The 25135-nt window shown below is 40.3% G+C and overlaps 1 protein-coding gene across 1 annotated transcript; it reads left to right on the top strand.

The window, feature by feature from the left end:
- The first annotated feature begins 7927 nt into the window (after positions 1-7927).
- LOC101588683 (lysozyme-like protein 1) lies at positions 7928-24008 on the top strand. The gene is made up of 5 exons (XM_004641780.2): positions 7928-8017; positions 9721-9884; positions 10360-10518; positions 23149-23227; positions 23886-24008. The coding sequence occupies exons 2-5, from the start codon at positions 9746-9748 to the stop codon at positions 23980-23982; spliced, it is 474 nt and encodes a 157-aa protein (XP_004641837.1). The 5' UTR covers positions 7928-8017; positions 9721-9745; the 3' UTR covers positions 23983-24008.
- The last annotated feature ends 1127 nt before the right edge of the window (positions 24009-25135 follow it).

The raw sequence follows: 25135 nt of genomic DNA on the forward strand, positions 1-25135 counted from the left end.
TCTCTCTTTCTCTCTCTGAAACCATGAAGCAAAATGAAACTTTCTCCATTTAAGTTGATCATTTCAGGAGTTCTGTCACAGTGATAGAAAGCTGACTAGCACAGAAGTGAAAACAATGACTAGCAGTTGGTAGGACGTAAGTTCCTATCCTAGAAATCTGATCTCAGAGTTTGCATTCTTAACCTTCCAATTTCTTTTATTCGTGAAATGGTTTCTCTCCTATACAAAGCAATGAAAAATAAAAGATAAATATATGTTATAGATAACTATGAACCAAATTTTTAATTATAATTATTTTATTTTTTCTTTAGTGTTCAAAAGAAGCACTGTAGGTGGTAGTCTAGAATTTTAATCAAAGTACATATCCTTTGGGGAGGATAAGTTACCCTATAATCCTACTGGACAGACACTACCCATCACGCTCACAGGTGACAATCCTGCAAAAATCTAGATGGGAGTACAGTGCTGACAAGGAAAGACATCAAGACATATAGGTGGGTCTCAATCTAATGGAGGAATTAAAACATTTAGAACACAAAGAGTCTAGTTCACATGTTAGAATTTCTCCCTCTACTATTTGGGCTTTTAAAACGAGCTTAATAGTAGTGGGCTATCCATAGGATTGGCAATGTCAGAAGTTGTTGACTTGAGCCTTTTATAGCTCAGCACATTAATATGGCTTTACTTTTCATACAACATTATTATACTTTTCTGCTGGCTGGCTAAGATCAAGATAAAGCAAGACCTATATAACAAGAAATGTAGTTTTTGTATCTGATAAGGTCAGTTAAATCCCCTCAGGATTTATCCTAAGACCCTATACCTTAGATTGTAGATCCTTTGTCAGTGTCAGCCATGTGGATGAGTCACAGCCATTGCTTGACCAATTTGCTCTCTGTGAAAGCCTGAGAGAATGTTTTCTCTCCATGTGACTCTCCTTAGGTACACTCTACATCATCAACCACTTTCCTCTGTGGCCCCATAACCTCCTTGATCAGAAAATTTGGGCCACAACTGAGCTGTATGATGTTACAGTACAGGTTCTCCTATGTCCTGAGTCCTCACTGACCTTGAAAGACTATGGATAACCCACTACTATTATGGACTACTGGTCTATATTGGAATATTTTGCTGAATTCATGTACCTACAATATTTAAATGACAATGAAATACCCCTATCTGACAAAACTAAACAAAAAAGGGATACAAATGAAGGATCATTTTTTACCTGTACATTCAAAATAGTTAGAATAGATATACAGCTACTTTCTCTTAATTCAATGAATAGAAAGATTTGTACTAATGGTGTTTGTGGGCAGGATATCATGTCTGAATCTTGTACTATGAATAACCACTAAGAAGACAACAATATGCAATGTATTAATTATTGAAACTGTCCTACTAATTGGTTTTGAAACTGTCTCATTACTATTTATTTCTCAATAAAATTATTTAAAAAATAAAAGAGAGAAAAATAATAATAATAAAACAAGCTTATATACTGCAAGCCTAAACTATTGGAGTTGCTGCCAAAAGTAGGTTGTTGGGTGGAACAAGAGCTGACATAAAAATAAGGTTTGATCTGTTGCAAACCATTTCTGGATGTTTTATGAAATGCTTTTTGCTATATTCACCCAGGATGCATTGGGCATCCTGGGGACCTTACCCAGATAACCTGACTGAGAGTTGCATCACCCTTGGTATCATGAGTGTAGAGGCACATGCCAACGTCACTACCGCTGCAGAGAGTTGTTCATCATAGCCCGCATCAGTCACCCAAGTGACATAATGGCTCCCTCACTCAGCCGTCCCCCTGTCTACAGCTGATTCATTTGGGTTAAAACAGTATTTTTTAAACTTTCAAACAGATTTGAAACCAATTATAATTTAGAGTTTCATATTTTAAGTGTTCTCTACTCACTCATCAACTCCACAAAAAGGGAAGCAAGTCAGATTAGCCTGGGAATGTGTTGTGGCTTGTGTCCAAATGTCCTCACAAAGCCTCGTGCAGTCGTAGGTGGGCTTTCCAGAGCTGTGTGATGCTGTGTGATGCTGGGATCAAGGGAGTGTGATTACTAAATCAGTCCACTGATGGGTTTGGCATAGCTCTGGTCAGGATTAGGGGCACCCCACTCTGGGTGTGAGTGCTATCTATCCCATGGGTAAGTAGCCTGGGTAAAATATAAGTGACAGAGAGAGGATCTCTGGTCTCCTGTCATTTGTTGCTACTGCTGCTGCTGTGACCTTCTGTTTGCCATGAACTGTTTCTCCTCTGTGATGCCCCTCTGCCATGCCACCCTGTCTTGGAGCCATGGGGTTTCAACTCAAAACCGAAACCCCTAAAAACTGTAAGTCAAACAAATGTTTCCTCCTTTAACTTTGACTGTTGGATATTTTATCTCAGCAAAAAGAAAAGTGACCAAGACAGGATGGATGTGATGGTAGTGAGTCTGCAACTTCACTTGAGGTTCAGATCTCCCAGAGTGGGACTTGGGTGGAATGGCTCCAGCCTCCACCACAGGCTTGCAGGTTCTAAGGAGCACAGTTTGGAAATGTCCTTTTGAAGAAATCTCCATTAATAGCTTCTCCATACCTATGAGCCCTCTGTCCATGCACTCAACCAACCACCAATGAGAAATTTTAAAAATTCATCTGTACTGGATATGTACAAACTTTTTTCTCCTCATTATTCCTTAAATAATACAGTATAGCAGCAATACATTAGGCATTTACATTGCATTAAGTATTTTAGGCAATCTAGAAATTATTTAAAGTATTGTGGACAGTGTGTGCAGATTATAAGCAAATGCTGCATTATTTTATATGAAAGACTGGACTACTGGCAGGTTTTGGTATCTGTGCAGGTTTATGGGATCATGTCCCTGAGGACGCCAAGGGACAACTGTGTCATAATTCTCTTGTAAGATGTTACACAAAGTCAGTTTCAGTGGTTAATTCTCAGTTGTGGCTTCATTGTCAAATGGCCCTTGAGTCCAAAGGACACAGCTCACCATATCAACATTAGTGCATGACAGAAGGAGGGCCAGTTGCCTCTCACCTCCTCCAGGTCAAAACTCAGTTTCCTTGCTATCCCCTCATTTCCAATTCAGTGGACTGAGATCAAGAAAACTTCATTTTAACACATCTTTCAGGTGGTTTCCAGCCTGCGGCGGTGAAGACCACATTTTGAAAAGCACTAATAAAAACCTTGCAGGCCCATGTAAGGAAATCTCTAGAACAAGCCAATGTATAGAGACACTGCACAAATGACTACCAAGGCTGCAGTGAGGAGAAATGGAAAGTAGCTGCTTCATGACAATGTGGTTTCTTTTTGGGGTGATGAGAAAGTTCACGAACTCAACAGCAACAATGGATGATTAACATTGTGGTTATCTTTAAAGGTCCTGGTTTGTACACTTTAAAATGGTGAAACAGGAAATCTTATGCTCTGTGTGCTTTAAGTACAGTACATATATATACACATATGCAGGGACATACATAGAACATGCATGCTGCACACGTCCAAAAGCTAAGCACTGCCAATAGCACCATTAAGGTGACCAAGTTTATGTTTGATTTGTTTGTGTTTCTCTCCTGGTTGGTCCCTTTAGTAAAGGGTGAGGCGAGTTTCCAGTTTGACTATCTCTATCTGTGCTCTCTATGGCTCTTAATTTTTATGGCTTCCAGATAAGTGGGTTGAAAAGAATGGATTCAATCACTTCTTTTGTGTATTGCAAAGCACAGCACTTTAGAGGGAATAGATATTATTAGTAGAGTTCCATTTTATACACAAAATAAGTAGGACAAGAGGATTGACAATTGCAGTAGGGTTTAAATCAGTATAAGAAAATACCTGAGTTCATCACCTTGTAAAAATAAAAGTTTGTGTTGGCTCACAACTGTGAGGTTCTGGTCCATGATGGATCGGCCTCATTGTTCTGGGGCCTGTGAAAAGCAGCCCATCATGGAGAGAGCTGTGGAAGAGCCAAACCATTCTTCTCACAGCCAACAAGCAAGAGACAAAAGGGAAGCAGCATCCACCATCCACTCCAAGGGCTCGCCAAGTGACCCCAAGTCTCCCCTAGGCTCCAGATCTAAGGAATCTACCACCTCCCGGTGGTAGCATTCTAGGGACCACATCTTTTATGTGTGGCCCTTTGGGAGACATAAGGTCCTACCATCCATGTTCAATATGGCCAATCTTATAAAAATGAGGTCTTCAAAGAATAGAATACAGTATTGTAATGGTTTTTATTGAGAAGACTGACTTTGGAGTTTTTTCTACTACTTGTATAGTGAGTTTCTCATTGGTGAAGCAGTTAAAGGGATTTCAGACAGAAAGTTTAGTTCACCATTTGTATATTATACTAATCGAGTATTTCAAATACACTGAACTTTCCTGCACTAGATGAACATTGGGCATCTGATAACTAGCAGATTCTAACTTATCTGGGAGTCACTTTATTTTTAAACTTAATTTTATTGAGAAAGAAATAGCTATGAGACAGTTTAAAAACAGATTAGCAGGACAGTTACAATAATTAATACATTGCATATTATGTGCATAGTAGTTATTCATAGTACAAGATGCAGACATGATATCTTGTCTAAACACTATTAGTACAAATCTTTCTTTTCATTGAACTAGGAGACAGTAGTTGTATATCTATCCTATTTTGTACATACATTTTTTCACTAAAAAATGGTCCTGCATCCCTTTTTTTGTTTCCTTTTGTCAGAAATATGTATTCCATTGCCATTCAAATATTGTAGGTGCATAAATTCAGGAAAGTAATCCAATATAGTCCAGTAGTCGATAATAGTAGCGGGTTATCCGCAGGACTGGTAATGTCAGAAGTTGTCAACTCTAGAACAAGAGACAAGACCAAAATGTCATAGGATTGTCCTGCTACAATGTTGTACACGGTAAGGTAGCCTCAACCACTTGGCTGGGATGGGCTCTACCTGATTTCCTCACTAGAAAGTTATGATTTTTCTCCTCTCTAGGCCTTTTGTAAGCAAGTAGCTGAGTTCATCCCTTACCCAAAATGAAGAAAATTAAACCCCATTTCCTGGATCTTACTAATAAGATATACCAAGTATATAGAACGTTTCCATAAGCAAGATTTGTTAGCTTTCTCTATGTATCTCTTTATTGTCATTCATTTAAATCAGTATATTTTCATAGGTGTTTATTTTATTCTCTGTGTAATAATCCAATAGTATGGTTGTTTATTTTGTAGTTAAATTGTCTCAGCTTTGGCCACTGGTGATTCTTTCACTTTGGCTCTTTATCTCTTTGATATATTCAACCAGTGCATCCAGCATGCTGATTTTCTCTTTTTGAATACTTCCATACTTTCTTATACTAACAAGATGATTCAGGCTCACCTTGGGCTTTTCTTACCCTAGTCGTAAGGCCAGCCAATTGTCCAAGGAATCCTGCCTCTTTTTTTCCTTTTCACTACTGTGGATCAAACTTGGGACTTTATGCTTTCCAGGGAGGCACTTATGCCACTGGGTTATATATCCCTGGCCCCTTCCTGGCTCCTTTTTTGGAAAATAGCACTAAAAGCAAGACCTGGTGATAAAGGGGATCATTGCTCCTGGAGTGTCACTGTGGATCCTCTGAACAGATGTAATTAAGAAATAAATGCATGTATACTAGTGTATACATGTATATCTATATTTACATTTGCATCTGTGAGACAGACAATAGATAGATGATGAATGGATGGATGGATGGATGGATGGATGGATGGACGGACAGACAGACAGACAGGCGGACAGACAGACTCTGATTCTAATCCAATATCACAAGGTTCATTCTGCTCTTCTTCATTTGTTATCATCTTCCTCCAACAGCATGAACTCTGTCTACCATCGTGTACAATAAGTTTATTGACTTGTTTAACCCTTGCTTATACGTAATACAATTTTTTCAGAATGACTAAACCTTAATCCTATGGGAAACAGGTTATCTATCACTTACATTTACTACAGAGCTTTTGCACATATGTTTTTGTTTTTATCTTATAGCATCCGGTAAAAACACTACTTTCCTTAGTTGCTTAGCTGAGCGACTCTTTCCCCACTCCTTAGCCCAGTTGTGCCACCCATTCATGTACAGTTAGGGTTTTTTTTTTTTTTTGCCACATTTTCAATTCCATTGTGGGATCCTGCAGCATTCTGGTGGATGTTTTTCACACAATGAAATTCAGCATATGTGACGTATGGTCCTATGGTTTTGACAAACACATGAAGTCCTGTGACCTTTACTACAGTACCACAAAGAACAGCTACAGTGACCTGAAATTTCCTTTATATGATGCTTTTGTTACCAAATCCTTCTCGAATCCTTGGAAACCACTGAGATATTTTCTATTAAAACAGTTTTTCTTTTCACAGGATGTTGTACAAATACAATATGTTTCTTTTACACCTAGCATCTTTCACTTCACAAAATGTATTGTACATATTTCTGTGAAAATTAGAACAATTTATTGCTGAGTAATCCTCCACCATATGGACATACTAGAGTTTGCTTATACATTCCCCTGAGGAAGGACATTTTATTGCCTCCAATTTCTGGTGATTTTTGTTTTGTGTGGAGGTAGGTTTTTTATTCACTTGGATAAATACTTCAGAGTGTGATGTTACTTTGTATGGTAAGTCTATATGCAACTCTGCAAGAAATTGTAAAGTATGTAAAAATACAAATGTCTTTCACATGTATATTACTTCATGACAAACAAATTAGCAGGTGTTTTTGAAGAAAACACAGGCTGTCTTTTTTCACTGATGGGCAAAATCTCTTTCTCAAGGCACATAGAAAATGGTATTTGAAGAATAAATTCACACATTTCTTCATCTTGTGTATATTTTTCATGAAAAGATCCACAAATAGCACCTTTACCTAAGAAAAAAAATCCACAGGCAGCCCCAAATAAGGGCAACATAGATTGAAACTATTCCGAGGTAACATGCTCCATCTCTCAGATCATCAGTCTTAGAAGTTTGACAGGGCTGGGGAGATTGTCAGCAGTGCCAGTGCCTGACTGGCAAGTGCAGTGACCCGGCTTTGGTCCCCCACACCACATGCCATGCAGGTCCTGGGCGAGGCCTTGCCCTGACTACTGAAACTGGACATGGTGGTGCACACCTATAATCTCAGCACTGGGAAGGCTGAGACAGGAGGATCACTATGAGTCCACTGTGTGTGGTGAGATCCTGTAGAGCCTGGGCTAAATACATTAAAAATAATAATAATAATAATAAATAAAAATAAAGTACAACTGAGATTCTACTTAGATCAATATATCTCATCTAAAATTAATTTCAAATATGTCATTAAACCCAAGAATTCAAGCAAATGAAACTTAAAGTCAAGCCCTTTACTATTACCAAAGTCTTATAGTAAAGCTTTGAAAAGTATGTTAATCTTCCTGAAAATATCATATCAAAAACAATTCAGCTGTAGCTCAGAAATGTTGTGCTCTTAGTAAAACTGCAAATATTAGTTTCACTATCACCTTCTTTTTCAAATTTCAGTTTTGTGTATGTTTACAATTTATGTAGTATATTAGGATGGAAGTAAAAGACTGTGGTTTACAATATACTATACACCTACTGCGGGTTCACTTTCTCTCTTGGGGAGACTTGTGATAAAGTGGGGGAACTGCTGTTGTAAAAACGAGCCCTTGTGCAGGGGCTGGCCAAGTTCTATACTGAGGAAGGTTGCTGAGGAGGAGAAATCAAGAGAGGTGGGAAGATCCTGAACGTGGTCATCACCTGCCTCACGGGTGGTTGAATTAGGGTGTTAGAAGCATAGGATTCCATGGCTTTTCTGTACTGAGAAGTAGAATTCTAGAATCTCTAGGCACTGAAGATAAAGGAGTAGGAATTCTGCCTTCTCTAAGCTCTAAAAACAGGTCCTGGTGTGAGGGAAGGCTCACTCGTGCCCTGTGAGAATTGTACAGGAATGGCTTCCAAGAGTGAGCTACGGGTCATTGACTGAGTAAGTCTAGCTAGGTTTATCTCATGCTATCATCTGAGAAGCCAGTTTCTGGGAGCAAACAATAGGAATCTGGTTTTTCAGTAGGACTATTATTCTGGCTGCTGGGGCATGGTGGGGCACACCTGTAATCCCAGCCACTTGCAAGGTTGAGACAGGAGGGCCTTGGTAAGCAGGAGGCCTGCCTGGGCTCCCTAGTGGGTCCCAGTCTTAAAAACAAATAAAATAAAACAAAGTAAGTCTGATGAAGCTACATGTTCCAAAGAATAAGCAGTAGCAATCCCTGGCTTGAAGGCTGTAGAGCGCAATGCTTGGGCCTATCATTGCTGTGGCTCCTGTTCTGATTTGTTTGAGACCAATAAGCTTCTAAGGCAGGGGATGGAAATGAATTTTAGTTATAATAATTTTAGTTCTGCATCTTAGGTCTTGTTTATACACTTCAAAGTGCCTAGCATGACACCATAGGCCAGGGACCAGCTCACTTTTTCTATAAAGTCAGATCATAGATATTTTAGGTTTTGGGGTCTAGACCAGCTGACACAATTACTACTCAGCTCTCTCTCTGCACTGTGGGCAGTATATTATTACCACATGGGCGAGGTTTTTTTTACCAAGAAAATTTTAAAAGACAGGCCTTCTTTGCAAACCCTTATGAGGCACAAGTAGGTGTGGCCTCCATGATTAGGGACCTTGACACCTCCACTGCAACTCTGCTTGGACCTGGTTTGAATTCTCATTTCTGTATGTAGCCCAGCCCCTCAGAGGGAGAATCCGGTGCCCATAAGAGAAATGAATAACTTGAAAAGTCCCTAGGCAGGGACAGAAAATACTCCTACATGGAAATCTGCATAAATAATGAGTTTACTTTACTCAGAAACTTCAGTCTGCCCCTTTTCCAGCAAGGCTATTGAGTTCAGGAAGATATATTATTCATGGGGAAAGAGCTTATTGAAAATCACAGCCAGAAGAGCTCTTACTCCTACTCCAGCTTTGAGAGAGGCCTCTGATCCAGGGCCTCTGTCCCTACCCATCTGTCCCCCTCTTGTGACCCACTGCCATTGCCCACCCTCTAGTCTGCTGACAGGCTTGTTGGGGGCCCCACTGTGGCAGTAGTAGGGAAACCCAGAAAAACAATAAAATCACAGAATAAGACAAAAGACTTTTTGAAACAATGCTCCCACACGTGGAAAAGCATCAGAAAGGGGGAATGGAAGAAAGAATAGGACTCTTACCCATTCCCCTTCTCTGAACTCCCAGAGAGTAGATCTTCAAGTTGTCCTCACAAGGCCACATCTACTTGCTCTCTGCCTGCAACACAGCATGAGTGTCTACATATACAGGCCATGCTATTCCCTTTGTAGCTACTATTGTCTGTCTATTGAGTTGAAATGGGAATCTAGCAAACCCCCCTGTGACTTTCACCTGGATTTAAGTAAGGAAGGCATCATTTCCTTGTTTTCCTGGTCCTGGGTACAAATGTAGCTATGTAAGAAAAGAGCCCACCAACTTCTACCGTCACGCACAGTATTTGCCCTGCCTAGGGCTTCCCCTTCTTTCCCTGCTGGAAGTTCTGAATTGAGAGAAAGGGACAAGAATAACTTCGGCAGGGCCGTTCCCAGTCTCAGCTGTTAGAAAATCTGCGTGCGTGACAGATATGACCTTGGGAAAAGTCAAAATTTCCTAACTGCTCGTCTGATCTTTGACAGATTCTGCCTTTGAACAGCCTTGAGGATGAAGTCCACTGGGGTCCTGGTCCTGATTAGCTTTCTGGTCACAGTCGCAGACTCCAGAGTCTACACTCGCTGTAAACTGGCAAAAATCTTCTTGAGAGCTGGCCTGGACAACTACGAAGGCTTTGTCCTTGGAAACTGTGAGGCTTCTTCCTCCCCAGTCCCTCTCTGGCCTCAGAGCCTCCTCTGAGGAGTCTTAATGTGGGTGTTACCTACAGAGTTGTTCTAACTTCTATATGCTTGGGCCTCAGTAGAGATGCGCCAGGGAGTCACATGTTCCCTCGCCTTCTGTTCTTCATTCCTTTGCCTCCTCTTGGGGTCCTCTGTCCTTACTCCTGGGGTCCCATGCTTATGATGCCAGAGAAGAGGAAAACAATACCACCCTATTGGTGCTGTGGGGCACAGACCTCAATTCCAGCACCAAGGCACAGCATCTGGCTTGATGTACACCTTCTAGTGTGGCATCCCTGTCCCTTGAGTGTCCCCTACAGGTGCCACCTGCACTGCCACATGGAAGGTCTCCAGGTAGGAGGTAACATGAATGAGGGAATTAGCCCTAAAACAGGCATGCAATATGTTTCCTCCCCTGACCTCTGGCTTGTCACCCACCCACAGGGATTTGCATGGCCTACTACGAGAGTCACTACAACACAACAGCTCAAACCACCCTTGAGGATGGAAGCACTGACTACGGCATTTTCCAGATAAATAGTTTCACATGGTGCAGAGACAAGACGTTCCAGGAGAATAACCACTGCCATGTCGCCTGCTCAGGTACAGATCTGATTTTCCCAAAGTTGTCCTCTGGGACAGAGGGAAGAATGCTGACCACCTATTTCTACTTTGACCAAAATTCAGGTTCAAATTTGCAAGCTCATCTGTCTGGTCGCCCATACTCTATTCAATAGTTCCAAAAAGTGACCCTCACAGTTCTGTTGCTAATTGTAGAAAGATGATTATTCCTTCTTATGACTTTCAGAAAACCATCCACAGAAACTGGGCAGTGCACAAATGGCCTCACTGCCCTCTCCCCTGTAGAGATATTGGGTGTTGCCATGAGGAAAGAGAAAGCCCTTTGCCAGCTGCTTTGCATAAACACTTAATCCAAAGGATACTGTTCAGGATTCCTTGTGCAGATTGAGGCAAATGTACACACTCAACAGTTTTTAGCAGTAGAAATTAAACTAGAACTCAGTTCCAACACTTCTACTTCACAAGAGTATAGCAGCCAGAATAACAAACTCCACCCGGCAGAGGTTCTGCTTTGCAAAACTGTATGCAATGAGAAAGATAATTTGTGCCTGTGAATGACCATCAGAGATGTGGAACGGCTGTAGTAAGCTCCAGATGAGGTAACGTTATTGAGTAAATCACAGAAAACTCTGTAGATGCAATGATGGTTGACCTGAGATTTGGAATAAAGACAAGACTTGGGTATTCAGAGCTAGAGAAGAGTCATTCTAGGCAAGGTGACGGGAGCAAAGCACAGCACACGGGAAGGTGTGGAGCACAGATGGGCCAGTGAGTTCCTGAGTACAATAAAAGAGATGTGGATGAGCACCCCAGGTGCACAGGTGGCTGCAGCCTGATGACGCCAGGCAGTGAAAGCTGGGTTAGGGAGCTCATGCTGATTTCAGCTGAAAGCAAGAGGCAGGAGAAGTCAGACAATCAGCCACTGCATACAACGGAGTAGTCCACAATCAGGGTGTTAGGTCAATTAAAGACAAGAACATCTCAGCGCTACTACAATTGCGAAGTTAAGAGATACAAAGGCCTGAGTGAGGGTCATGCCAAGAGGCACAAGGAAAGGGATCAATGTAAGAACTGCCTCCCAGGCAGGACACAGCCAGAGAAGGCCTGTCGTTTGCTATACCTCCTGAGAACAGTTTTCTTTGGTTCATTCAGTGATGCATGTTCAACACCCAGGATGGTGTGTGGCCATTGTGAGTGTTCAGTAAATGTTTATCAAATACATGGATGGAGACAATGAAGAACAAGAATAAAGTTAGGTATACAATCCATCCTATGACAAAATTCTTTGGGAATAGGAAATAGCCATTTTATAGACTATTTTCAATGTCTCTTTGCCACATAAAGCATAATCAGTATCACTATTTGAATGTGTGACTTCTTAAACATTATGTTAACTTTTCTAGTATATTGTCCCCACCACTACATTAACACAGAACGGTCATGATTCCATGAGGCAGATCACCCAGTATTTGATCAGCACTTCATATAGAACATTCTCTTGTTGAGCTAAAATCTACCTCCTATGGCTTTCTTTAATTTTAGCTTTTTCTTCTGAATGTATTCAAAACAAATTTGCTCGATTTTATACACAGAAATGTGTTAACTGTTTGCAAATCATCCATATTCCTCATCTCCAGCCTCTTGGTATCTTCTGTGCTGAAACATTCAGCATCTTTGCCTTCCTATAGTTATGGCTTGTCAAGCCAGCCTTATTTTTTGTAGTTGTCGTGATTTTGTTTTGAGACAGGGTATCACTAAATTGCTCAGGATGGCCTTGAATTTCTATGTATCCTATGCTGGCTGGCCTCAAACGCATGACCCTTCTGCCTCAGCTTCCCAAGTGCTAGAATTACAGGCCTACTTCCCAGCCCTGTCTTGGTCCATCTCCTGAGCATTTCCTAAGGACTTACCAGTAGGGATTTCCAGTTAAATATACTGATTATGTTGTGTATTGTGGGCTGAATAATACCATCCCCCATATGTACATTCTAACCCCTGAGGCCCACGAATCTGTTATCATACATCACTAAAGGTTCTTGGCAGATGTGCCCAAGGGTGCTGAGAATGATTTTCCTAGGAAATTCAGAAGGACCAACCTGAGCACATGATTAGGTAATCACACACCCTGCTATGGACAGAGAAAAACCTGATGACAGAAGGACAGGCAGACACACAATGTCCCAGAGAGTCGACTTAACTTTGAAGAGGAGCCAAGGATCCTAAGTGCCGTGTAGAAGCTGGGAATAAGGAGCAGAGGCCTCCAGACTGCAGCCACAAAAAAATGAATTAGTCAAAGCCTGAATGAGCCAGGAGATGGGTGGTGCCCTGGAGCCTTCGGAAAGTAAAACCAGCTCCCAACAACATGGTTTTAGCCAAGTGAATCCCAAATAACTCTTTTTTAAAACCTGTAGAACCATCAGAAAAGACTGTGTTGTCTGTGCCACTAGGTTTGCAGCTATTCATTCTAGCAGCAATAGAAAGCATGTGCGCCCTCCCAGCACGATGCCTTGCTGTACGAATCCGTCCCCCTCCTCTACAGCATAGTACCTGAAATGGACTTCTTGTGAAACACAGAGGTTTCATTTTGGTTCACTGCCAAGATCTGTGGCCCCCACTGGTGTGGCTGCCGTTGATGACCATGGCAGAAGTGGGAGTCATGTCTTGAATGTAAGACCACAGAGGCCTCATAATGCCTTTCAAGGGCCACTCCCCAAAGACTCAAGAGTTCCCAGAAGGCCCAGCTTTTAAAGGTCCACAGCATTCCAGAACTCCAAGTTTTAGAAACAAGTCCAACTAAGGAGCACTTAGACCATTGGATTTCCTTTCTGTTTCCTCCTCAACTCTGGCAGAACATGGAACTCCCCTCCAGAAAGAGTAAAATAGAAAAATCTCTCAGAGGAGAAACCTCAAAAACCTGAGGTGAAAGCTCCAGGCTTAGGACACAGGAGACTGAGACAAAGCTGCCATCTTCCCCATCACCTTCCTAGGCAGACCCTAGGTGAAAGCAGCTGGGCTCCATTCATGGGGGAGGTTTTCTCCTGGGAACTGGGCTGGATAAAAGGGAGTGGTAACTAAAGACTCTGATCATGTCTCCCATAAATAGGGCTGGTTCAACATTCTGATGTGAGATCCAAGATTAAAGTCCTCGTCTCTGCACAGAGCTTTAGCAGCTCTCTGGAATCCCTTTCCCAAACAGATGCAGACGGTCAAGGGTCACAGGAGCATCACCACTGCAAGAATAAGATTGGGACATAAGATGAGACCTGAGGAAAGTAGATAGAGCTCATGCAGGGAAAGGAAATTTTCAAATCCCAAAACAGAAGACCATCAATATTTGTAAATGAATAAGAGAGGACATATTGATAAAACAAGAGCAAGATTGATTTTTAAAGGTAGAAACAGAACAAAATAAAAGGATTTCAATTAAAATATAATCTATTAAAAACATGGAAAATAGGAGAAATAATATTAAGAAAATGTGAAGCCATATTAATATATTGAGCTGTAAAAGGCTCAAGTCAACAACTTCTGATATTGCCAGTCCTAAGGATAACCCACTACAATTATGGACTACTGGACTATATTGGATTATTTTTGCTGAATTCATGCACCTACAATATTTAAATGGCAATGGAGTACCCATCTCTGACAAAACTGAACAAAAAAGAGGATACAAATGAAGGACCGTTTTGTATCTGTATATGCAAAATAGTTAGGATAGATATACAGCTACTTTCTCTTAATTCAATAAGAAAGATTTGTACCAATAGTGTTTGGGCAGGATATCATGTCTGCATCTTGTACTACGAATAACCACTGTGAAGACAACAATACACAATGTATTAATTATTGAAACTGTCCAAATCAGTTTTGAAACTGTCTCATTGCTATTTGTTTCTCAATAAAATTAATAAAGAAAAAAAAGAAGAAGAACATGAATGGAACTAAAATTTAGTTTCAGCAATAAAAAGAGTGTCTAGTTTATTTTCCCTCATCGCTGGGACAAAATACCCAGCATCCAAAATTAAGGAAGGAATTGTTTATTTAGCTCACAGTTTGTGGAGGTGTCAATCTATACTCCGCTGGCTCCAAGGCAGAGTGACACGTGGCAGCGGGCAGCAGTTCTTGGCTGTGGAAAACAGCAAAAGCAGCAAGAGCAGAAAAGGTAGAAGCAGAAAGAGCAAACCGCTTTCCTTCCCTTAAATTGTATGCACACCGGATGTAGCGCTGACACCCATAATCCCAGCGTTAGACTGTGAATCAATCACAAATTCTAGAAGCTTCCCCATAGACTGCGTGAGGCTTTGGGAGGGCATCTAGACACAAACCATAGCAAAGAGAAACAGTAGTAGGAAACCTTTAAAACTTTCTCTAGCACTTTGGAAGGCTGAGGCAGGAGGATTTTAAGATGGAGTTCCACGTGGACACCTTAGTGAGGTCTTGTTTCAAAAGAGACTTTGGCTGCATTGTAACCCTTAAAGTTAATTTCTTATAGCTAACAGATAATGACATATTGCTTTATATATCCATTCTGATGGCACTGCTTTTCAATGAGAGTTATTAGGCCATGATTAGTTAAGATTTTTCCTACAGGGCCAGATAATAAATATTTTAGGATTTGTAGACCATAAATTTCTGTTGCTACCACTTTGCCCTGATACGGTGTGAGAATAGCTACAGAAAATCCATACATGAATGGGCCTGGTTGTTGTCAAATAAGGTTTAATAAAAAAAAAAAATGGTGGCCAGGGAGATAGCTCAGCCATCTAAGTGCCTGCCTGGCAAGTGCAAGAACCCAGGTTTGATCCCCGGTACCACATACCAAGCAGCCCCCTCCCCCCCCGCAAAGGCCAGAAGAGCCGGCCACTGAACCTGGTGTGGTGGTACATGTCAGTAATCCCAGCTGTGGGGAGGCTGACTTGACTTCACTACAAGTCCAAGCTGTATAGTGAGACGCTGTACCAAACACATTTAGAAAAAAAAAAAAAAAACCTTAAAAAAAGAGGGTATTTTCTGAGTCATATCCTGCTGAAGCTTCATTTAGACAATTCATGTTTAATATGATTATTCTGATATATCTAGTTTTAAATTCAAAGTTGCTATTTGTTTTCTATGTGTACCATCTCTTCCTGGTTCCATCTTTCCTACCTTTTTAACCAAGTAAATATTTCTCAGCATTTTTTTCCATTTCTTCCATTGGTCTATTAACTACATGTCTGTTTTACTTTTAATTCATTGGATCTGGGCTTTACAGTAGACACCACTGCCTAACCGCCTCACCCTCAAGCAGCATGACACTTCTCATGTCATACATGAATTCTATCCCTGTGCGGGTCAGCGCTCCCCATTTCTATGACATATTGCCATTTTACTTCTGCTTGAGCTGTATACCTTGCAATGCATTTTATTATTTTTGCTTTAAATAATCATCAGATTGGGCAACTTATTAAGTGAGGAAAATGGTTTCATTAAACTTACTTCCACCATATTCCCAATCTCCCCCATTCTGCTTTCCTTGGGTGAGTCATTTGGGCAGGAAGTCAAGTGCTGTCATCCTCTTTCAGCCTAAAGAACTTCCTTCCACTATTTTTGTTCGAGTCGAGGCCTACTTGTAAACATTGTCTCAAACTTTGTATGCCCGAAAATGTCTCTGTTTGATTTTCATTTTTGAAGATATATAAATTCTAGGACTGGTATGCTAAGGTGATTGAGACTGGGCGTGGTGTCGCATGCCTGTAATCCCAGTGCTTTGGGAGGCTGAACACAGGAGGATCACTACAAGTCTGAGTAGTGAGACCTTGTAGACTTCGTACTAAATACATAAAAGTTTATTTATTTATTTATTTATTTATTCCATTGCCTTCTGGTTTGCGTCATTAGTGCTGCAAAGTCAGCAATTTCCACATTCTTTTTGTTTCTTATATGAATCTTTTCACCCCTAGCAGCATTTAAGATGTTTTTCTAAATCACTGATCTTCAGTAAGTTGACTAGGCATGAAATTGGTGTTTAATTATTTTTGGTATTCACTGATATTTCAGATCCTTCAGTTTATAATCTTGATGAAATTTTTACATTTAAGCTTATAGATTTAATAAGTTTATAAATTTGGGGGGAAAATTGCCTTTCAGATTCTACTGACACATACATTAGGTTGTTGATGTTTTCCTATGGAACACTGAAATTCTTCATCTTTTAGGGTTTATTTTTTCTGCTCTCTGCACTTCATTTTTCAATAATTCCCATTGCCACATCTTCAAATTCTCTGATCTTTTTTCCAGAGTGCTTCTTTAAACCTATTAATGAAATGGTACATTTCAGACATCATTTTGTAATTCAGTATTAGATAATTTTTACATGTCATCTATCTCATGTTATTCAGGTTTTTTACTGCAACTCGTTTATTATTTCACATTTCAGCATGGCAGAGGCCCTGCCATGGCTCCAACAAGTCTCACACACCATGGGAACGCAGTCATCAGCTGGGCTGTGGCCTTGTCAGACAGCTGCAGCATCAGTCTCAGTCCTCTCAGCCTGTCGTGGAATTCAGGGGTTCAAGTCCTTGATATAAATATGCGTGTCTATTAGCACTGTTTTAACTTTCTTACCTGTAAATTCAGTCAACTGTTATTTTTTATATATATTTATTTATTTTAAATAGAAATTTATTTAAGACCTAACACCAGTATTTCTCAAATTCTTTTTTTTTAAATTTTAAATGATAAAAAAACACCAATAAAAATGATACAGAATTTCAAAACAAAATGATAAATTAACAGTGGGCACTATCTTGCATATTGTTGTCTTCAAAGTAGTTGTTCAGATGACCAGAGGTAGGCATGCAAAATTGATGGCATAATTAAGCAGTAACTGCTCTGTTTCCATTAGTGAGGTTTTTCTCCTGATTGTGGAACTCATTTTCATGTGTCTTTTCACATGTCATAATTTAATTGGCTTCTAGTCACAGTGTATGTAATATTGTTGAGTGCCTAGACTACGTTGTCATTCTCTAAGCAATGTTGAACTTTATTTTGGCCACCACACATGTTCATTCTGAGCAGCATGGCTCTTTTCAAGCTTGCTCTTATGCTTGATGAGGGAGGGTCCAGATGCTCTTTCTGGTTGGGCTCCTTTGGTCCCAACCAAAACAGGTCTCTTAATGACTCTTTCATACCCTAGGGGTTCTGTAGGGTGTCTTCCATCCAACTGCTCAGAAGCCAGACCCCTCCCAGCACCATGAGCTGTGCGGCTTGTCCAGCTCCCGGCAGTTGTCCCTGCCTGCTGTTCTGGGATCTTCCCTTCACAGGCCCCGTTGTGCTTCAGCCAGACTCACTGGTTGGTACCTTTATCGTTCTGAGTAGCTCTTACCTCCAAGATATTCCTCCTTGTAAGCTCTAGCTGCCATGGCCTGTAATCTGTCTCCACCTAGATTCCTGTCCCCCCACCTAGGTTCCACTTCCTTGGTTTCTTCCAGGCAGGAAAACCTAGCAGTCAGTGAATACGGCTCAGGTCACTTGTTTCTAGTCTCCTGAGCATCGTGACTTGCACTGTCAGTTGTGCAATATCTCAAAATAATTTTTCATACATGTTGCCCAGTTTTCTAGCTGTTTACAGTATGAAGTAAAATCTGTTTCTCCAACATTGACATGTTTGACTTTATGGGGAACTTGCTAAATTTAGTATAGCTCAGTATAAGCCCAATATAGGAAGTATGGAGAAAATGTATGTCTTAAGATACCTTTTGCTTCCAGGAAATTACAGTATTGGATGGGTCATGATTATGGAAGAAAGGACAATTATAGCAGTTTTCTCATCATAAAGAGCATGGCAGGAGTGGGAGGTAGCTCAGTGGTAGAGAACTTGCCTAGCATATGGGAAGCACTCAGTTCAGGCCCAGCACTTTTTTAAAAAAAAAGGTATGAATTTTTTAGGGAGATCTTTACAATAGAAAACAGCATTTTTGTTTTATATTTTAATTATTCCCTCTATGACTAATCTTTCTCAATCTCTGGCCAGAGAAGTTTTAATTATGAATACTATCACTTTGTCCCTTAAATCACAGAAATAAGGACTCTAGTCATGGGAATCTAGAAACAAATTAACATTGGGATAAGTTTACAAAGAATATGATACCACGTCTATGTACAATACAAATGCACCTCATGTCTATTTCTGAAATGTTAACAAGTATCTCCCTCTCCAAATCATATTCCTAAGATCCCCCCAAAAGAAAACCTTCATATGTTGGATAACTAACCCCCAGTTCCAATGTTAACAGTATTTGTTGGTGGAGCCTTTGGGAAGAAATGAGGATTAGATGAGCTCAGAAGGATGGGTCCTCCACAGGCATTAGTGACTTTATGGGAAGAGGGAGGGACATTCCTGCTAGTGTGTTTGCTCTCTATCATCACATAGTGCCTTTCACCATGTCACAGTAACGTCAGAAAATGGACTGAGAATTTACAAATCTAACGTGTGTGTGTGTGTGTGTGTGTGTGTGTGTGTGTGTGTGTAATTTCCAGATACATTGTCAGCTTTCAACCTCGGTGTTTCCTCTAATGACACGGGTTTTGTTCAATAAGAGATGTTTAAGACAAGAAGGTGATCACTGACTCTTCCATACAGTCTAATCCACTTACATTAATCCTAGTTTTCATCTGCCTGGTGTCTAAGTTTACCTTTGACAATCCAGAGATGCAAAAGAGAGGCAAACATTAGGACGGTAGCAATAATTTAGTTGGGAGGTAGAGGATTCTTGGGAGACACAGAGAGACTTTAAAATAGAACTGGAGATAGTAGTTCTTTTATATAGATGGTTGCTGCTTTCTGTTGTCAGATGTAGGAGACTATTTCACTGAATAAAGCTTTGGTTTCCAGCATAACCCTTTCCTTATTCATGTTTGACTGGACAGAATTGCCTATTTAAAGTAAATTGGGCAGAAATAATTACTGGCACAAATCCTCTGGAAAATCTGCCATCTCCGCTCATTTCTGCCCCTCTGCTGCCCCCCTGTGCCAATGTCATGGTGTTTTAACATCTTAGCACCTTATTGGCTTCTTTCCTTCTCAGTCCCCACCTTCCCTAAGCAAATCCAGTCATCCAAGTAGGACTCTGTATATATCTTAATTGTGTGGGAAACACTAACAAAGTCAAAGGCTGAAAATTTCATACTGTTGGTGTACTTTCTGGGTCAGCATGGTCTCCTCCTATGAACCCAACAAGCAAATTGCCCTGCCTCGAATCCTAACCTTGTGCTTTGTACTCATGCCCAGGATGTGTTCCAATCCTGGAATAGTGGAGTATAATCTGCTTCTTCCTCACTCTATAGGATCCGGGTCTTTCCCATCTCAACAAGACCCCAGTGACCCCTCTTTCCTAGGAATCCTGTATCTCCACTTTAACACAACGCACAATGTCTCAGCCTCTAACATGAGTTACTGTGTACAAAGTAACACACTTCCAAGTGCTCTGAACATGCACCAGATGCGAAACATATGTTTAACAATCTTATAGGTAAATAATGAAAAGTTAATAAAATATATATGTCATTGCTATCAACTTCATTAACACATACTGCTCCACAAGCAGGAATCCTTGCTTAATTGTTTCACTGGAAGGAAATAACAAATGATAATAAAAATTAAGCCTTAGGTTGAATCCAGAGTCATTTTCTGGGTATATGACCTCAGTTTTTAGGAATGATAACAGTATTCCTCAAAATGATTGAATGTTAATGGAGATTTTCCATAAAGAAATTTAACATGCATCTGACATAGAGTTAATTTCTATGTCAACTGTTGCAAGTACCTGTATCTTTTGAAACAAGAGCTTTCATAAACTGATATAACTTTGCTTGTCATGGAAAAACTATCAGCTAAATGTTCCTGGATTTGCATGCATCGCTGCAATTGCTGTCACTTAGATGATAGCTTGTGTTCATTTTATTTTAAATATAATCAGCCACACTTAGAGTAAATTTGAAGAAATACATCCCTACTTTCTGTTTTAATTAAATCCAAGTAGCAACATAATTAGCAACTAAATCAGCATTTTCAAGGAAGAATTCCACCTTCCAGCAGCTGAGTTTACAAAACAATTTAGAGTTGCTGTACTCCATTGAAATGTAATATTTCAGGCTAATTTTTTTGGTTATTTTTGTGGTAATAAAAATAATGCCCTCACACTGAAAAATTGGAAAAGACAGCAAAGACTTAAGAACACTGATGATCTCATGATTGAGAGCTAATACTTAAAATACTAGTAAACACAAGAACATGTGTCTTTTTTTTTTCCAACCCAGTACTGTCCAATAGGATATTCTGTAGTGATGGAAACCTTCTTACTGGCCCCATCCATATGAGAACCACCAGCGACAAGTGGCATAGGGCACCTGACAAACTGGGTTTTTTGTTTTTCTTTTTGTGAGAGGATCGGGCAGGCCTTGAGCTCAGCAAGCCTCCTGCCTCAGCTTCCAGAGTGCTGGATTAAAAAGCTAAAGTTATAATTGTGCTTTGTGACAATTAAATTTGTCAGGTATTATTTTAAATTTTTCAGCTCTCCTAATGTATAATTGGCAAATAAAAACTGTATATAGTCAAGCTATTCAGTGTGGCTATTTAATATAATGTACATATTGTGGAGTGGTCACTACAATCAAGTTAATGGATGTATCCTGAAGTTCACAGGGTGACACTTGTGCAGAGGATGTAGATGTGTGTGTGTGTGTGTGTGTGTGTGTGTGTATGTGTGTGCGTGTGTGTGTGATACAAGAAAACTATTACTCTCCATTTCTATCGTACGGTACAGTAATGGTACCCATAGTCATTTTTTCTGCATCAGATCTCCAGAACTTACTCACCTTACAATTGAAATTTTGTACCTTCTGGTCAACATCTCCCACCATAGCTCCTAGGAACCACCCTTCTCTTCTTTGCTTCTATAAGCCCAACTTGTTTTAGATTTCTCCAGTTTCAATAATCTTGTTGGAAATGTCAAGGTTTTATGGTTAAATAATAACCCATTCAGTCTATATAAACCATATTTTTGTCCATTTATCCATTACTGGACACAACTCAAATTTCAACAGTCAGATGTGCCTAATGACTACCATACTAGTGAGAGTAGCAGATATTTTTACAACACTGGGGACAAACCATTACACTGGGAATATTCCCCCACATTATTAAACATCCTGTGAAAACCTGATTTCAATGCCTCCTTATTTCACCATATAAGGGTATTATTATTCATTCCAACATCCCTAATTATGAGGCAATTAGATTTTTTCCATTTTAACTCCTGTAAATAAAGCTACAATAAACCAATTTATAAATAAACTTTCACCTTCACCCATGATTACTTCCTTAGGATAGATCCCAAAGGAGAAATTACTAGATGGAAAGATAGGAACTTCTTTGAGACTTGTTCCTGAAAAGTTGGACCTGTCACAATGGGTAAACTCTCACAAGGAAGTACTCCAGAGAAACCATTTCATTGCACCCCTGTCAACAGTGAGCATTACCCAGTTACCTTTTTTTAAAAAAAAAATCCATACTTAATTGATAAATTAAAAGGATAGAAAGTGGCTGGATTTTTTCCCTGTTGATTGGTAGTCATGATTATCATATAGTGGACCATTTAGGTCCTCAAGGGAGGACAAGTAGTTACTCAGCTGCATTTGGATTATGCCAGTCTGTGTACAGCCTCCATCTGGGTCTGCCTTGACCCTGCCTCACCTAAGGTCCACCCTTATGGTCATCTCACATCCAGGGACCGAATGATGTCCAGATGTGCAAACCTAGCCATTGTGCCCAACTGGGAAATTCTGGTGAGCATATTCTCCCCAGAGCTCCTGGCCAGTATGACTGAGTCTTCACTGAACCTGCACCATCAGTAGATATCTCTACTTTCCAGGTCTTCTTCCTCTTCATTTTTTCCACAGTGTGGATCTCCAACAAATACCTTAGATCTCAAACCCATCTCAGCATCTGTTCTGGAGAACCCAATTTACAGCAAAGATGATGTTAGAGTTTTTATATTTATTTGACTTTTCTGTTGTTTGTTAAGGATTATGAGGTCACTTCCAGGCAAACAGCAAAAAGAGTGTTGATATCCACAAATATACTTCAAGTAAAAGATTTTTGTTTGAAGCAATAGGAAAAGTAATAAAGATTAATGCATTTGGTTTTAAACTTAAAATTTTCCTAAGTTGTAGGAAAACAACTTAGACAAAATCAATTAAAGACCCAAAGTGGAAAATTACAATAGACAAGAGGTTAAAATTTACCTAGAAAAATAAGTTAGTGGCCAACAAAGCTGAGTATTGAAAACATTGTGTATTTCTCTTTAGGACATAAAACAGTTCTTCCTTTGTGCCTTCTCTAAATAGATTCCCACAAACCGTTCCAGACTAAATTATTCTGAAATTTCAGATAATCCAGGATGAGAGTAGTTTTAAAGCCAACAACATTGCAATAAAGGTAATTTATTGGTGAAGAAACTCAACAAAAATGAAAATGCAGTTCTGTCAGGAGCTGTCATAGTTCTTCCAACCTTTTGGTTTCCAAAATCATGAGAAAAGTGAAGCAGCCTGATGTGAGATTCCCCTCCCATGTCACAGTTGCCACTAACTCCTGCCTCCTGTGCTTTACAGCGTTGCTAACAGATGACCTCACAGATGCAATTATCTGTGCCAAGAAAATTGTTAAAGAGACACAAGGGATGAACTACTGGTAAGAATCCTTCCTTGGACAACTCTGGCCTGTGTGAGTAGAACCTACATCCGAGCAGTATCCGAGCATCTTGGCTGTGATGGAGTTTGACCCTCCAGAGGGGTGCAACAATGCTGCCATAAACCTATCCTTCTTCTTCCTCACGACATGCAGGTGTTTGGGGGAAAATAGTAGAAGGGAGTGGTGTGGGGAGAAGATATAGTCAGAAAAATTTACATATTCAAAAGAAGCTGTTGCAAACAATCTGAGAAAGAGATACTTTCTAATGTGAAATGGAAAGGGTTCATCCAGACGACTTACCAGAAAACTTCCCTAAGCATGAGTGGGAGCCCTGGTTCAGCCAGGACCTATACATCCCAAGGCTGTTCCTATGGAACACTGTGAACTAGACCACCCACTTAGAGATTCCATATTTTCCTAGATGTGGGTGTTGAACTCAGTGACCCATACTTCCAAAACCTGTTTGCCTGCTGCTGAGGCAAAAAACTGGGGAGAAAAGTTTTAAGGCAAAATAATAAGAGACCTTACATCTCAGAAGAAGCTGAAGCTACACTCAGGGCATCACTGGTTATTCTAGAGAGTCTCCATAGGTCTAAGCCTCAGAATACATTGGTTATCATGCTTCTTTCTGTTGTTCCTGCTTCCTTCTCCACCCCAGGCAAGGCTGGAAGAAACACTGTGAGGGCCAAGACCTGTCTGAGTGGCAAAAAGGATGTGAGGTTTCACAAATGGGAACCGGAGCTCAGTCCCCATGATATGTAATGAATGCCAAATGCTCACGTCACCTTGTCCCCTTTCTTCCAGTATTCCTTCTCAGAGTTGGGGAGGGAAAACCGAAGTGTATTTTAAGAAAATAAACATTTCCACTTAAATGTCTTCACCTTGAATCAGTTTCAGTGATGTCATGATATTATGATGTTAAGACTTGAAAAATCATCTCTGGAATGTTCCAGTCTTAAAAGGAATACATTTTCCTTCTTCAAGGTGAGAAATCCTACTGGTGTAGCCCTGAAATGGCTCACAGCCCAGAAATGGCTGCTTGTAGCCCAGAAATGGCTGCTTGTAGCCCTGAAATGGCTGCTCATCGCCCTGAATGGCTACTCATTTAAAATTAGACTTTGAAGTCAGTTAGACTCAGTGATCCACCTGAACAGGTCTTCAGGCCACAGTTTACCAACCATTCTCCAAAGGCATTGCACCGTTCTGCTCCAAGCAGTAGACACATAGTACGTCCACAGGGAATATTCCTCTGTCTTCAGAGGGCTGCTCATAGAGACTTTACTGGGCAAGAGATAAAACGCAGCTCTTGCCCTCAATGTCCTGAGACTTCCCACAAGTTATTCCGGCATCCATTTAAGTGTAACCTATCAAATTCAAAAGCCACACTTCATAAATCCTCGTGACAAAAATATTTTCAGTCTTAGAACTGCTAGTTTTATTAGTTTACATAAAGGGAGTCTGAGTACTTGTAACAGGGGCTGAGGATCTCTGACCCCAAAGAGATAGTCCTAAAAGGCTCTCTGCACTACACAGGGATGTTCTCCTTTGATGGCCCATGTAGCAGGGCAGCTCTATTCCTGTTAAGTTTTTTCTTGTGTTGTTTTTTGTCCCCTTGACTCTGCCTTGCTGAAGCAGAGCTGGTTAAAGCTGCTTTGTTCTAAATTTAGGTGAAAATAGTAGGTTCAGATAGAATGCAATCTGACCTAGAGAAAGCACTAAGTTGAGGTTTGTTGCAAAAATGGTTATGCCAGTAAATAACCTTCCCACTCAGAAGAAGGTCCCAGATGATGTGATTGAATATTTTGCTACCTGAAAAACCTACAATTAGTTGGTTTGCAACCACCCAGGTCTCTCTCTCTCTCTCTCTCTCTCTCTCTCTCTCTCTCTCTCTCTCTCTCTCTCTCTCTT

This window comes from Octodon degus, unplaced genomic scaffold, assembly GCF_000260255.1.
Source record: "Octodon degus isolate 3935 unplaced genomic scaffold, OctDeg1.0 scaffold00141, whole genome shotgun sequence".
Taxonomy (NCBI): domain Eukaryota; kingdom Metazoa; phylum Chordata; class Mammalia; order Rodentia; family Octodontidae; genus Octodon; species Octodon degus.